We start from the raw sequence: 17,019 nt of genomic DNA, 5'->3' as shown, positions 1-17,019 counted from the left end.
TCCCCTGGTGTATTCTCAGTCCGCGCAGCCGGGTCTGGTTTCAAGGATGTCTGTGGTGATGGCCATTGGGTGCAGTCATTTTGGGTCAACTGAATTCTCCCACACACACCGAGTAATGCAGCTCTGTCTTAACTCTGATGTGAGGGGGGCTCATTCTGGTACCATAATCTCTCTATGATATGCTCACACACTCCCTGATTAGAGGGCTGAAACGGGGACCCACAGGGAGTCGCAGATGGTGAGGAGATTCATGATGAGCTCAGCGAGCAAGCGCCACTTCTCTCCATCTCTCTCCGGGGGGAGCTCCGTAGGTTATCAAGTCCTCCTCACACAGCATGGCGCTTTCCCCGCACTCTAACCGCTCCGCTCTGTTCTCTCTGTGTGCTCCTTGCTCTTCCAACCAGGTTCAGCAGCTCATGAAGGCGGCCAGAAGCGGAACCAAGGATGGGCTGGAAAAGACCAAAATAGCCTTCATGAGAAAGGTTTCCTTCGTGCAGAGAAAAGACCAATTGGGTAAATTGCAAAGGGGGGGAGACTTTGTAAATTCATCGCAGCTGGCTTTTTCTTAAAGGTGCTCCGAGGAACTTTCAGTTTGTGTTAATTCTTGCACCCCCTTTGGACAAAAGCGATAGTGTTTTCACTACGCCAGCAGTTGTTCCTGGGTGAGCGACGAGCGTACCCATGACAAAGGCATCAAGAAAAACTTTACAAAAATAGCTTTCTTTGCACTGATGGTCTCGTTTGCTGTTACATGTCATTTATGATCATCAGAGGAAAAATTAGACTGTATCAGAAATATTTAAAAGTTCCTCGTAGCACCTTCACATTTTTTTCTTTTACTACATTTATTAATGGGTGTGTTTGTTGTGAAGTTTGGGTATTGTAACTCCTTACGGTTGAATTTATGAATCATGGGCATGTTGCTTGTGTAAAGCACAGTTTAAATGAAAGCACAATGGAAAAAGAAAGTTCCTTTTTAATTATAACTATAATAAATTACACAGAGAGGCATTTTTTTTATTTTTTTATAAAAGGGATGAAGTGGTCGAGTAATGTTGGCGGGAAAGAGAAGGATGAAGCAACTCACGCTGTATACCATATGGTTGTGTCATCGGAACCCGTTGACTAACAATATAGAGAGATTACCATCCATTAATGGAGTATCGAGCAGCTCCTTAAACCATACATACCCAAACCCACGCCTCTGACAAATCTCCGAGCCATCACAAAGAGGTAAAGAGGCCGGGCGCTGCTATTTTTAGGGTGTTGATCGAGGGAAATCTTCACGGCATTATATTTCTTTTCCAGAAATCCTCTGTTGTCATTCCAAAGTCTTTAATTGGAACGGTGGAAGCTTCATGGTTTCTATGTCTATATGGTGAAGTGGGGATTTTTTTTTTCTTTTTTTTTTCTTTTTAGTCTGTTAAATGTCAATGTGCCAATGCAGAGATGAGAATGTGTCGGATGGTCTTTTTCTGTGTGCTGCTCTCTTACCCCTACACAGATACATTATTGTTGTGTGACTTTTGTTTTTCTGATAGGCATCTGTACTTCTTGCTCTTTTCTCCGTCTATCTTTCATAGCATATAGAAGTCTTTTCATAGTTTAGAGGTAATATACTTCGTCTGTCGCATTGTGATCTCCCCAGCTGCAGTGAGATCTGAAGGCTGCCGTTCTGTTGTTTGCGCTCCGTCTGTCTCAGTCACACACGCACACTCTCTCTCACACACGCACACTCTCTCTCTCACACACACACACACACACACACACACACACACACACACACACACACACACACACACACACACACACACACACTCTGGTCTAAACCTTTCTGTATCTTCCTCCTGTCTATGAATGTCTACAGAGGAGGAGGATGATGCAGGGTACTTGGATGTGGCTGTGTCAGAAGAGAAGCATCCCCCCCCGCAGCTGAGCCCTATGCCAGAAGGGCTGAGCAGCCACCAGGTGCAACTGACAGCTTTTTGCACATTCTAGCATTTTTTCACCCCCTCTAAATAAATGTAGAAACATGTACAGTATATTTAACATCTAGCATTTATGTGAACATATTCTGCACCCCATAGCCTTGAGATAAGCCTCTAGGCTGTCACGTTAAATGTAGTCATTTGATATTTGTAGTCTTTTTTTCCATATCTATATGCTCAATTGTCTTTATCCTTTCTGGAGAAGTAGTGGGGTTTAAATAAACTGAATCTGAAATCCAACGATTCAGCACAGAGGTGGAGGCTGTGTTCAAAGAGACCTACTCCTCTTGTTGTCTTGTTTCTTCCTGTGACAAACACATTCATATAGTGGAATATAGTGTCACTATTATTATGTAAGGTATACATTAACTAAAATAACCCCACACTGGCCCCATCATGTCATCTTTTCTGACTGTTCTGTTGTCAACGGCAGGTTGTCAGGCGCCATATCCTGGGCTCCATCATTCAGAGCGAGCGGAACTACCTGGAGTCTCTCAGGAGGATCTTGCAGGTGAGCTGTTGTTTAGTCCCTTTAGTGTCCTCCTCCTCTGCCACGTGCAATGTCCTCAACATTGAGCTATTAGGGAATTAAGCGGGAAAAAGAGAATGGGTGATATCCATCAAATTACCTAAGTGTCCCATCATAAATAATCCTGATAAAACCGGAATCCTCATTTTGTGTCATTGTGCTGATGCTGAGAGAGAGAGAGAGAGAGAGAGAGAGAGAGAGAGACGGTTCTGTGCAGTATGATGGGGTGTTGTGTCTTTTTCTTTTTTGTATGGGAAAATGGAGCCTTGATAACACTTCAACACACACAAAAAAATAAAAAATAAAATAAGAGGAGCACCCACTGAAATGGAATGAACGAATGAATGAATGAATGACTAGCCGCCTTGTATACCTCTAAATCTTCCATTGTGAAGATGCAATGCGCTGCCTTTGTTGTCGGAGTGACTTGATTGCGTGTGATACTTGAAGAGGTTTAGCTCTTTTGAAAAATCTCTCTTGTTATTCAGAGGGTCCAACCAAGTGGTAAATGCTGTGTCTCTCCAGACAGATAAAAAATTGAAAAAGGCCACACGCACAATTAAACATTGAGGGTTGCAACTTTCATTAAAACAGATTGCACAGTTGTTCACGTTGCGCTGCCTTGCCCATGCTCTGTCAGTCGATGATTTGTTTGCTGTAATGGATTTGCGGTGAGGAGACATGCGAAACATTGTTGTCAACAAACGCATACTGCCACCGCTGCTCCGATAGATTTGTTCTTTGGTCTAAAAAATATTGTTTTCATCTTTTTACATTTCATTATCAAAACTTTAACATGTTCATAATCAAAGAAGACATGTTAAGTGACTTCCACTAGGATTATGTCCTCAAAGACCCCGTCAAGTCATTTCTGTAGGCCACGCTACGCTCATATTCCCATGTGAGCTGACTGAAGAATCAATCATGCCCCCTTTCACCATGTTTCTTTTGCTTCTGCAACTCCGCTGGGAGCTGTTTTTTTTGCCATTATCATTCTGGCTTTTATGATTACAAATCACCTTGCGTACTGAACATGTTTGCTCGTGGCACTCAGAGTGGGTGAATCCTTTGAAATGATGGGTTTTCAGGCACTATGACTGCCATACCTAATTTCCCCCCTATGTGTCTGCTACTACCCCTCAGTTATCTTTAGAAGATATGCTTAAGGAAGATGGAATGCTGATTCATCTTAAGCACCTGCCCCCCCCCCCATCCTCACACATAAATATGCACATATCAGCGACAATAATAAAAAAAAACACAATTTTCTCTCTCGATCTCACCAGGAATACCACAGACCATTGATGGAAGCTGATCCCCGCATCCTGAGTCCGAGGAAGATCCGGCCTATATTTTACCGACTCAGGGAGATCACACAGTGCCACTCCATGTTTCAGATTGCGCTGGCGTCGCGTGTGGCTGAATGGGACGTCAGTGAGAAAATCGGAGACTTGTTTGTTGCCTCGGTGAGTGTGTGCTTGCGTGTGCATGTTTTTGGTTTGTATCACTTCATATGTGTGAAATAAGAAATGCTTTTCATTCTTTTGGTTTGTTTCTGTCTACAACTCAATCAAAATACTCAGATTGTTTTTCCCATTTTCGATCTTACTTTATATCACAATCTCTGCTATACCAGAGTAATAATGAGATACATTTTCTAGACTGAACAAATCAGCAAGATAGTATATTCCCCCTAACATGGAATAATTACATTTGTGATGAATATCTCCACTGCTTCAAATGATCCTCTGGGATTTGTGTTTACACGTTTCGGCCCTAGGATAATAGTGGTGAGAGTGACTTTCCTGTTGTGAGTGTCTGCAGTGTGCTCATCCATTAGGTCTGCTCATTACTTGCTTATTAGAGGGGCTGATTCAACCCTGCCATTTACTATTTGCCATTATTGTGCTGTTCCATTGGTACCCTTAACATCTACCATTAGATGAGGCCACACTGGAAAAGGAAAGTGCCTCGAATGTGTACTCCTCATTGAGCAGTCTATCTGTACCTGCAGGTGTTATATTTGTATCAGAGAGGCAGGCTCCTGATGGAGTGTGAGCAAAGGGTTAAAACACACACACACACTCACACACACACACACACACACACACACACACACACACACACACACACACACACACACACACACACACACACACACACACACTCCACCACTTAATTTCTCTTAGCACAGCCTCTCAAGAATGGTGTTGCGGCCGGCAACTATGGTGGTAAACAAAACAATTTTTATTCAAGTACTATACTTAAATTTCCATTTCCTAGCCTATCTTTACATTGAAATTACCTATGGATTGCCCTGCAAAGAGGATGGTTAGCCAGACAATTCATGACGCAGGATGAAATTACATGACTGTGTTTTGGAAGATTGTGCGAAGACAAAACAAAAGAAACATGGCACAGCACTAGACCCTCTTATCTTAGGGCTGTGGTTACACATTTGGATAATTCCTTTTCTTTCTGCTTCACAGTTTTCCAAGTCCATGGTGCTGGATGTGTACAGTGATTACGTGAACAACTTCACCAATGCCATGGCTCTCATTAAAAAGGCATGCCTGTCCAAACCAGCTTTTCTGGAATTCTTAAAGGTGAGCTACAGCCCATGAGCAAAATACTGTTTTTATGTGTTGTTTTTCAAATTTAAAATAACGCAATTGTGTTTTAGCCCCTCTGTAGTGTTCTTACAATTGACCAAAGCCCCAAAGCTAAAGGCCTTCAATAATACATACTTCTTATGTTTCCAAAGAGACAAATAAAAAATTCAGTGTGTGAAAGGGTGGTTATTTTCACAAATACAATTTTTTTTTTTTTTACATTGGGTCCACAGATGGTATTTAATTGTGTCCCGAATGGGCTGAAATTGTGTTGTGTACAATTTAGTATTTACTCAAGGCGGCAAATAGATTGAAGAATTATATGAATGTAATGTTAATGTAAAACTTTTCATGTATTCAGACAACGGGCATGTATGTGTATGTTTCTCTTGGCATTTAGCATTTTTTCTTGGCACGTGTAATTTTGAAACATATTTTTCAAAAAGTGTGTGCCTGCATGTGTTTTATATTGAACCATGCACCCATCTGCAAAATTAATGAAATACCTCATCTAAAATAAATACTGATTCAGAAAAAAACAAGTATTTAATTGCAGCACTTCTGTTTAATCTATATGTGAAATTAACCAGACAATCTGCTGTTTACTCAGTGATTCAGATATTAATAAGGGATCATGAACAAGGGAAAAATATTGCCAGGGTGAATGGAGGTTGCCAAGAAATTATCTTCAATGTGCTCTGAGATTAACAATTCCCCCGTGTGCCAAGCATTTATGCATGAGTATGACCCGGATCATTGAGCTGTAATGCTGATTTACACAACCAGATCACATGACTGAAAGGCCTGCATGTTACTCCGGATAACATGTGTCCCTGCCTTTTTGTGGAGAGGTGCATCTGTCTGTTGCAGCTCTCACCTGCAATGTGAAGAAAAAACAAATAATGCATTTGATTGACCCAGAGTGGGAAACACTGAATCAATATATGGACCTCATTATTTTGCTGTTAAAATGTTGTGGTGACATGCACATGATGCTTGTAAACAGGCAACTGAAATGTACAGGGAAAGAGACAATACATTAAGAGTTTGAATACAGGTGGCAGACTTTATACATAATGAGCATGTGAGTTCAGTGTAAATCGTTTTTTGTTATATAATATAATTTAAAAAGGTTGGCAAATTAATTCAAATTCTTTGGGTGGATTTCTGCAATTAGAAAAAGTAAAATGTCTTTAATTTTTGTAACCTGAAATACAAATTGAAATAGTCAATTGGACCAATCTTACAATTTCAGAATCATTGTGTTACGTTATTATTATTATGGAGACCAAGAGCTGTGTTAAAAGTTGTATATGTACTGTAGATACAGTGTAGTGCAGTACTTGATGACAGGACTCACTATTGCATCTGCCCATCTGCTATTGGTCTATTCTAGTTCACATCAGTTATTGAGGGAAATTCCCAATGACATATCTTGTGCATTTACTTGACATCAAAAGTAGGTATTAAGTGCTTAGTTATGCTGTATAGGTTGCCTTGCAAAAAATACAATGTGCAAGACATTTGACATAGCCAGAAATCTATCTTACATAAAGTATAGAATGTTCCTGATTCATAAAATACAACTAAATGTACTGTATGTCTCTTGGTACAAGACTCCGATAATATTAAATAATAATGAACAAATTCACTCAGTTTTCTGTATAGAGAAAAGCATACTCACTGCCTTCTCTATGTCACACAGAGAAGCACACTGGAACGTTCAGCTACATGTTCAGCCAGTCAGGTCTAAGCTTTTCCTATACTACTAGAATCCACTTTCATTCAGTAAAACAACACGATATCGCGACATCTTTCGGAGGGTCAAGGAAAACACACCCTTCTACTTTGTGATTTTTGGTGCTGCCTGCCCCAACACCTGTCTTGTTGCTGCTGATCCACATTTTGAAAATGCCACTGCCAACATCTAAGAATCTCTTTGTTGTTGTTTCAGCGCAGGTTCCTTACCATCAAACGCATGGAGAAAACAGTGGTACATGGGTGACAACTTTTTTGTCAACTTACAGTGCTGCAAACTCAACTTACTCTCTAGATATCATGAGTGGAGAAAAACTGAAACGGTAGTAGGCTAATATTGAAAAAAGTATTCTGCACTTCACAGTTCGCTCGCCCCTTATTCCCACCACAAGAAAAAACATTGTTTTTCTGCACTCTTTTTAACAAACCATATGATCAGATCTGATAGCTAGTCCGCTCGGATCCATTTTGAGACATATTATTGACATACAGATCCAAGACCTGTTGTATTAAAAGAGGGTCACCCCTCAATTGATCTTTCGAGGTTAAATAAAGGTTACATACATTACAAAAGGAAAACCACAAAACAACACCAACTTGGGTTTTTAATTGCCTTAAGACCTCTATTTTTTTAAACTGAGTTTTTTCTCAGCTCTAATGTGAGCAGCCTTACCGGTGGTTGTCAATGCATGCCGTTGCCTGTTTCACCCCCTCTACACCAAGGCACCTTCAGGCTAGTTATATCAGATAACCCATTAGTAGTTGATTCTTGTGTCGAGAAATAATGGATGGCTCGTAGTTCCCATCCATTACACTACTGGCTAGTAGTCCCTGGTTCTGCTGGCCACTTCAACTTGGTGAGAAAGCAGCAAACACTCAGAGAATACTTGATAGATGGAGGGAATATTTCAGCCAAAATGAAACCAGCTGTTCTAGCTCTAATAATCGCTGGTGGATAAGATGGCTCAGTTTGGTGTTTGGTGATTGCAACAGACACCTCTCTATCAATTAAGAAAAATGACGGTCATGGTCAAGCTGTCTTGGCTAAGTTGGTGTTCTGCTCTAGAGTTAAAGGGCTTTTTAAACCATGTTACCTTGGGCTGTATCCTGCAGAAGAGAAATGGGGTAAAGCCGCTGGTTCTCAAAAACACTGGCTTTCCATCACACTGAGAGACAAATTACTAATGGCTGACGTCGAGAGTCGAGGTTGTGCTGTTTCAGAAATTTTGAAACCAAACGTTCCACAATTTGACTGCTGCTGTGACCAACGTTTTACAAAGCAAACAATTAGAAAAATAATTTGAGATGTTGCAGATAGATCGGTGGGATAGAATTATACTTCTGCTAATGCCAAATAAATTTTGCTCAGATTGACATGCAAATAACTTCAGATTGAATCTTTTAAGTCTCTTTAGCAGAGAAAAGGTTGTGGTGGGGCATTTATTTTTTTAGTTTTTGCTTGCTTATGTTCAGTTTTGTGTAAGGTCAGTCATGGTTCTTCCATAGTGCTCACAGGTAGAACCCTCACATCTTTGTATCCTGCTGCTCCACAAGTTGTTGTCTTCTGAGGTCAGGTTACTCCTTATACAGGGCCAGTACAATGGTGAAACATCAGATTCCCCCTACTTGTCTGATTAAATCCATGCAATTTGAGTTAAGTGCGTATAGAATTAGGGTTGCAGTCTTCACTCATGCATATAATGAGGCCACGCTGTACATGATCAATTTACATATATCCATATACATTTTTTTAAGCATATGTTAACTAAGGACTTAAATTACTGTAGATTACCATCATTGTTTTAAATATGCTCGGATTTCTAATGTTAGGACAACCCTCCTTTTAAAATTGTTATTATAACCTTTATTTTATCGCTGTTCTATGTATGATTTACAAAAGTTGTTTTCCATATTCTTTTTTTCCACTGAATTTTTGTCCACTATAATGTTCTACTTAAATTTATTTTTCGAGTTTTTTTCAAACACAGTCTGCCACTAGCCTGGAAATCGAGACCTGCGGCTAGGCACTGGCAAATGAAATTTGCTGTGCCTGTTGGTCTGGACACCCTCCATTGAAGCTCATTAAATATGTCAAGAAATCCTGAGCTACCAATCAAATCGTTCTATCTGATATGGGCGGGCCAGAGCCCTATGTATGGTGCTCTGGGGCGGACGTAACCAGATGACGACAGTGACGTGCATGCGGTGTCGAAGCCATGATAGTAAACATAAAATATTGGCCACGGATATGTTGTTTGAGTTTGAGACGGCTTTGGCTTCGACCCTTTATAATTTGGAAGACAAAATCTTTCATTAGCAAGTAAGAGGAATGTTCTGTTTTGCCGACCGACCACGGCAAACGTTTAATTTAAAAGTTAACCCTGCTGTTCGCTAAACAAACGGGGCTTAATACGTCACCTTGTTCATTGCTCTGAATGGTTGTAGTGCTATCCAATTGCGTGCAGTGGCATTGATCGTGCCACTACATTCCCTCAGGAATTGACGTGAAATCGGGACATCTATTACTAGTGACCAAAATAAAAACAAAAAACTGTTTGGATATCTTCCAAACATATTCTCAGAGCTCAAGCCACACTGGACTTATTTTGAGGACGTAAGGTCAGACTAATGTTTGGAAAGGATCTTTGGGAATTAGAGTATACGAAGAAAGATTCAAGTTAATTCGTACAGCTTTAACCTTCTTCAGGAGAGACCTTGCTCCAGGCAGCAGCATTAAAAAAATCACATAGGCCTAGTTACAGAAAACACAAGAGGACAAAATCAATGGAACAAAAAGAAAGCAAAATAATGAAAACTTGAGAACACAATATTGAAAATAATGTATGGATATCAGGCAATATTTTTGACTAAATATTCTGCCTTGAAAATGGTTTGATGTCAAGTTTCTGTTTTACGGTTGATCTTGTCTTCTCTGCCATGCCATCTATTTAATGCTCCCGTTGATTTGCCTTTTTATACTTATGGTGTCATCGTCCGACCGACGCCATATCCTCTGCTGACCCTACGCCCACAGCAATACATTTGACATAACACACTTAAAAAAAATCTTTTTCATTATCTCATATGACTAACAGACCCTGATTTACATTCCTTACTCACCCACTCACACGCCTACACATGGTCTATAGAGGATTTCTGACGAGCTCTTAAAGTATGATTATCATAGTTTCCACTTTCATAGCCCCGTGTGTAAGAATATTTTTCCAAATGCATGTTGTTTATTCATTTCTATTAATTTCTTTGTTTTGCAGAAGAAGCAGGCGTCTAGTGTTGACCGGATCACTCTGTACGGCCTGATGGTGAAGCCCATTCAACGATTCCCTCAGTTTATATTGCTCCTGCAGGTACAGAATGTTGTAATGTTGTTTGTTTGTTTGTAGTCTTCATTAGTTTTTAATGAAGTGAGTCCCTTCAGGTCTTATTGGCAAAGAAACACTTCCAATACGAGAAACAAGTTGAAATTAAAGATCAGCACCAAATAAATGAATAGAATTGCAAAGCTGAAAGGCCACAAGATCGATTATGGATTTTAAGCCCAATAAATTGTACCTCACATAGTTTTACTCTGGGGTAAGCTACAGCTTGAAATAAAGAAGCTAGCCAGTCAGCCATCAGTTTTTCATATACACTCTCTATTCGGAGCAACACATTTGGATTTTGAGCTTGACCTGCTGGATCTCTAGTAGCTCATTTCATCCCTCAGTAGGCATTTATTATCCATGAATTCAAAAGATAAGTTATGAATCTATATCAGGCATTTTCTTCAAGTTTAAACTCAGCACTCCGAAGAGAAAGTGTACGTATACAATCATACATAGTAGATCTCAAGGCACCGGTGTACATTTAAGATGCATATCAAGACAACACCAAGCTTCCACTGGAAGCATGACATACATAAACATGTAAACCACAACGCCTTTACAGTCTGACAAATGTGGAACTTTCAGATTTGTTTTTCAGTTTCTTTTAAAAACTGCTCACAAAAAGGGCAGACTTTGCAATACAGTGAGCTTTACAAAGTTTACATAACCAATGGGTAGTCAATGTAGTTAACAACAGAGTTACTTAAATCTGTGACAGTCATACACCAAAACTCAACAAATATCTGACCCAGATCTTAACTTTTCAAGGCAAAGACAACACACTCCGACCAGAACACATTGTTTTGTTACTGTTCAGTATATTGCAGGATATATGAGGAAATAAATACATCATCATGTTTCCCTCCCTTTTCTGTGTGACCTTCTGCCAGGACATGCTTAAGAATACACCGAAGGGTCACGTGGACCGTCTGCCCCTGCAGCTTGCTCTGACCGAGCTGGAGATGCTGGCGGAGAAGCTGAATGAACACAAACGAGTAGCAGACCAGATTGCAGAGACTCAACAACTAGCCCGCAGCGTCAGTGATCGCTTGCTCAGTAAGGTGACTGGATGCACAGGATGCACATGCATGCACACGTGCACACTCACTCAAACACAATCAAATCAACTGCGGGCCAACCTCTGAGCCCTTTCCCTCTTCTGCATTGTTATCACTGTAAGCCAAATACCTATAAATTAAACTTGTATATAGGAATTGCATATATCACTTCCCCACACATTAATCTAGGGAGGCATTTTTATTTAGAGAAATTATCTCCTAGAAATGATGCCCATTATCATCCCTGAACAGTTCCAAATGCAATGGCAAAGGCGTTGCCTCTCCATTACCACACTAAAATTACAGTCCTGCCGCAGCAAATCTGAACAAATGCTGCTCTGAGTAAGAAGAATTAGGGGGTAAATGAGACATTTAATTGGAAACTGTAAGAGAGCTATCTTTTTCACCCTGTCGCTCTTCCTCTCTCTCTCTCTCCACTTTACCTCCTGTCGATCCCTTCTCACACTCCCTTGCCCACTCTCTTGCTTACTTTCTCACTCCACTTATATTATCTTCTTCTTCTCCTTCTCTAGTACAACTGTATCTCCCTCTGTCTTCTTCTTTCTCTTTCTCCCCCTCCCCCTTTTCTTTATTTGTCTCTTTCATGCCATTGCTTTCCAGGACTCTGAGATGAGCTGATTCGGCCAATCTCCTCCACTCCGCACAGAATTCCATTTGCTGCGGTGACACTGCAGAATTCCAATAGGAAACAGTCTCCTCTATTGCCGCCATAACCATCCAATGAAATATTAATTCTTTGTCTCAAAGTATCTAAGTCGCCGGAATAGGACAGATAACAATGTGAGGGAGAATGGGTTTCACACACACACACACACACACACACACCCTCGTGCATGGTGCAATGCCCTCTGTGCCCACTGATGCTTGAAGACTTTAAGGGTGTATTCTCAGAGGCTGCCCACCCTTTTGATGGAGCAGTATTTTTTATTTTTTTTTAAATGCCAATCACGCTCGGACTAATGACTCATTTTGTGTGCTATCTGAGCCACAAGCCCAAAGCAGCTACATATTGCCTGCAGATAGGACATCCTCCTCCATAAAATATTGTCAGATGTGTTACTGCACTGCAGGTTGTACAATGGCCACAGCAGAGACATTCATTATTTACAAAAAATGTGTGCCTTTTGAGGAAACACGGACATCAAAGATTGGCATGTGAACTCCGTATTTCCATATTTTGGCTAAACCTGCTGCTTGCAGTACACTGGATTCACTTAAAAAAGAACTTGGCACAGTATGCTTCTAACAACTAAAAGTATTGATTTTAGGCAGTCATAAAAGAAGCTGGACCAAAGTGATAAAAAAAGGCTTTCTGTTGCTATTTCCCCTTGCCAAACCAATGGATGACTGAAGAGCACATAAACGTGCCAACAAACATACATTGAGTCTGTTATTGGCTTCTTTAACTGTGGGACTCTGTCTGGGGGTGCATGTGTGTTAAGCAAACTTTCCATGCATTTAAATCCATGCAGTTGTCTTGTATTGGAAAAGGATTGTGAGTCCCGGACGGTGCTCAGAAACTGAAGCCAGTTTGGACTCCGTTGTAGTGTTATGGTAGATAGAGTGGTAAAGGCAAAGAGGCAAAAGAGAATGATCTGAAACATGTGATGTAGTATTTATTTAAAACAATAAAGTTTCTGGCAGCTCCTGTGTGTCAATTGAAGGTTCTCTCTAGGCACTCACATAACTGTAAAACATGTGCACACTGCTGAACAGGCTAGATATGTGTTTGTGTGTGCCTTCTGTGTGTGTGTATGTACGTAGGCTATATACACACACGTTAAATGACCTTCCGTAGCATGAATGTGTTGCTAATCCCTGACGAGACATCTGTTCCTCCCAAGGCTGACGTGCACTGAACTCTGGAGGACTGGCCCATTGTGATGCTGTCTCTCCTCTGCCTCCTGATCTAATTGCTGTGTCCCCTTTTTAGCAACTGAACTTGGAGCAAGGGTCACTGGTGCTTTGTGAGACACTGATTGAGACTGTGTACGGCGAGCGGGGACAAGTCCTGAAGTCAAAGGAGAGGAAGGTCTTCCTCTTTGATGATGTACTCATCTGCGCCAACATAAATGTCAAGTAAGTCCCTCTCGTGTGCAAGTTGAGCTAAATGCCCTTCTTGCGTTTGTTTCAAAAACACTTTGCTAATGTGTTGCCAATTTTGGTTTTAGCATGGAACCGTGTGTAAGCTTTGAAAGTAGAGTCTGCCTACTGCACTGCACAGTTACAGTAGGTGGCATCTAGGGCTCCATGTTTGATGCCCTAGGTTTTGCAAGGATGTTTTGGCAAACCGCATAGGGGAAGAGAAATAGCTGCTAGTGCTTTCCGAGCACTATCTGGAGTTGCAGGGAGCTTTATCAGCTTTAAACAAATGGTAGAATGCGGGACTACAGCTCCTAGATTACTGACATAACATTTTTTTTGGTCTCCTTCCTATTTATCTTTTGGGACAGAACCATTGATCACATTTCTCCTTCTCTCTCCCTCACTCTCCCTCTCCCTCTCTTTCTCTTTCTCTATCTCTTTCTCTCCCACTCTCTCTCTCTGGGGGTAAACAGGAAACAGGATTTTCATATTTTTTTTGTTGCAAAGCGCCTGTCAAAGATGTTGCTTAGAGCACTCTTCTTCGTCAGCTTTCAAAGTAATTATCCATCCAGGTCTCATTCAACTACTGGAGTGTCCCAAAGTCGACTTTCTCTGCCCTCCAGGATCTTGACAAACCGATCACAATGTTGATTGTCTGCGTGATTGCAGGAATACATGAATAGCAATGAACTCTGTTTCACAGCTAGAGGTGCAGTCATGGCAAGATAATCACACACCTTCTAATTCCCAATCCGAGTTCTTTTGTCGCGACATTTCAAAGAGTGACCCCAACTGTGGAATGCTGGGTTAAGAGATGCAGTGCAGGATCCGGAGAGGGAGGGGAATTTCGCAATTTAAAAAAAAAAACTTTTTCAAGCTTTAGCAGCCAATAATGTAATAACCGCCAATGTTGTTATAACTGCCAATACAACATTAGCATTTTTAATGTTATAAAAGTCGAAAATTTAGTAACTTGCCAATAACGTAATAAAGTGTTTGCACATAATGTAATCATTTTTTCAATATTTTCGTACATTATTACTTTATTGTTTGAGCAAAATCGTTTTAAAATGTAATAACTGTAGCCGATTATATCATCATAAACTTATATCCCTTTATTAATTATTTTTTATTTATTTATTTATTTTTTTTTTTGATAAAATGTTTTAATTCTTTTATTTAAATGTTGTATTTTTATCCATGTTTTAAATTTGTTCATTTTTTTTTTTTTTTTTTTTTGTATTTGTATTCTTTATTTGATTTTAACCCTGTGAAGCACCTTGAGTGGCCCTGTGCCTGAAATGTGCTCTATAAATAAAATTGCCTTGCCTTGCCTTGCCTTGCCTTGCCTTTATTTATGTTTGATACATTTGCTATAAAGCATCACACTTCCATGGCTTAGCCTCTTACTTTTGCAACCAGCCAATAATGTACTCAGATATTACATAATAAGTTATTACAATATGGGCAAAAACTTAATACATGATATGTTCAGAAATGTTATCACATTATTGGCAAGTTATACTGCATTATCTGCATTTTGTTAGGATAAAAAAAACTGAAAATGTTTGAAGTTATTGCCTGATATTACATTATTGTTCGCTACACATTCCCTTTTTTAATTTTTTTTTCTTCTTCTTATCTCCACCAGGGGGCCTCCAGATATCAGCAGCCTGGTCCCTGTAGGCCCTAGGTACACCATGAAGTGGAGCGCCCCCTTGCAGCAGGTGCAGGTAGTGGAGGTGGGTCAGGAGGCCTCTCAAAGCAAAGACACCTTCTTCCAACCGAGCGGGGCCAGGCGTCCAAGTGGTGCATGCACTACAGGTAAAAATAAAAAATAAAGTGTTAAAGTCCTTTTTTTCGATCACTTTCACCCCATGTGTCATCCTCCTGTTAATCTCATCCCATGGACTTGACTTTTGGCCTAAACCCCAATCCCCCCCTCCCCCCTGTGCTCTGACTCAGCAAAGGGGCTAATCTCTTTCAGTCCTCCGGTGTCCCGCGGAGGGCTTGGAGATGCATCCATCGCTGCCTGTCACTCTGATTGAGGATGTGTTTGTGAGAAAGGATAGTGATGACGGTCACTCGTTCCCCCATCTGCCTCAGGGGTGTTTTATCTCGGCTTGAGAGATGTTGGGATAGAGAGCCCCCTTGCCGCAGCATCCTCCACAGTCTCATTTCACTCTCTGATAGACCACAAACACATCTCACAGTGGAGTCATCAATCTGCAGGCATTATTCCCTCCCTTTTTTTCTAGGCCCCAATTAGAGAGCCAGTAGCAGTAGATAGAAATCTGGTGGTTGAAACACTAGTCGTACCTACCACCACCCCTCACTAAACTCTAGTTGCATACAGCTTCCACGAGATCCCTGATAAATGTGCCAAGGGAAAACGGGGGTAGATACAAAAGCCTTATCAGGATGTAATGGTACAGGCTTTTCTTTTTTTAAGTTGCAGCTCCATGACTTAAATATTAATGGCGCCTTTCTTCAGAGCTTCCCGTATGATGCTTGGTAAGCAGCTGCTGTTTTGAGAGCTGGTTTTAGATTCTCACTGGATTAAGTTTCCACTTTTTTGTTCAGTTATAAGTGTACTCTCATACACTCTCAATTTTGCTGCAACGATTCGGGATCATTTTAGGTTAGCTCTCATTGCGGTTTTCACTCTCTTTCTCTACCTGGGTCCAATTTTAGATTCTCTCGGAATTTTTCACCCCAACTATTTGACACGGTGCGGTCACCTTAATCACGTCTATCCAGAAAAACCTCAGTGGACATCTGTGGGACCGCTCCCCAAAATTTCCATTCAGACATGCTGTCCCATCTATTTATAGTTTCATCCTCTGTGATGTCAGTCAGTTTGGGTGTAGTAAAAAAAAAATCCAGCGCTCCCTCTGCATGGAGTCTTTTTTCAAATACTGCAGAGACCCCGGTGCCGCCTTTTTAGTGAGGAAAGCTGCCCTTTAGGGAAATGCAGCCACATCTTTCTCACTCCTCCTATTTATCTCTGCCATAGTCCCTGAAGGTCTGTCTCTCTCCCTGTCTTTTCCTATCAACACACACACAAAAAACACCAAGGTATGTGCTATGTGTTTTTTTGGAAGCAGCAGAGTGTTCCAGTTGTTTGCTTTCATGCCCACTACACCTCCCCTTATTGCTGCTTTCTCCCCTTCGACCTGGAGTGTAGGTATAGTGCACGAGTGGGCTTTGGCTGCAGATCAAACGAGGATTACGTTGCAGGTGTTGAGAAGCTACCATTGTCTTTTAAATCCACTGGCTATATAGTGTCTCTGGCACAAGGGCTATAGAGTGCTAGATTGCTGACTTATTGCATAGAAAGCATGGGATGGACCCCTCTGGGGCTCTGGCCTTCAACAGTGAGCTATACATGAGCTGGCGGCCGGCATGGATAGTCGTGTCTGAGTGTGAAAACCATATTGTGCCGCACCGAACGGGATTACGCCGGATTACAAATCAGCACATTCACCTCTCTGGGCTGTTGCCAACAAGCAAGTCTCCCGGAGGACTCCACAAATCTGTAACGGGGGTCCAGGCAATCCCTTTTGGTGAGAATAGGAATACATT

General features: G+C 41.0%; 1 protein-coding gene across 1 annotated transcript in view; it reads left to right on the top strand.

Annotated features, from left to right (window-relative positions):
* Positions 1-17,019, top strand: part of arhgef10la (Rho guanine nucleotide exchange factor (GEF) 10-like a) — an 89,809-nt gene that overhangs the window by 4,598 nt on the left and 68,192 nt on the right. Inside the window, exons 5-13 of the mRNA XM_080027029.1 lie at positions 405-513; positions 1,868-1,968; positions 2,422-2,499; positions 3,804-3,983; positions 5,007-5,123; positions 10,160-10,252; positions 11,161-11,331; positions 13,283-13,428; positions 15,086-15,258. Coding sequence (XP_079883155.1) covers positions 405-513; positions 1,868-1,968; positions 2,422-2,499; positions 3,804-3,983; positions 5,007-5,123; positions 10,160-10,252; positions 11,161-11,331; positions 13,283-13,428; positions 15,086-15,258 — 1,168 coding nt within the window. The remainder of the gene's footprint in view (positions 1-404; positions 514-1,867; positions 1,969-2,421; positions 2,500-3,803; positions 3,984-5,006; positions 5,124-10,159; positions 10,253-11,160; positions 11,332-13,282; positions 13,429-15,085; positions 15,259-17,019) is intronic.

The sequence above is a fragment of the Ammodytes marinus genome (genome assembly GCF_949987685.1).
Source record: "Ammodytes marinus genome assembly, chromosome: 4".
Lineage (NCBI taxonomy): Eukaryota > Metazoa > Chordata > Actinopteri > Uranoscopiformes > Ammodytidae > Ammodytes > Ammodytes marinus.
The sequence above is the reverse complement of the archived record's forward strand: the minus strand, read 5'-3'. Positions and strand labels throughout refer to the sequence as shown.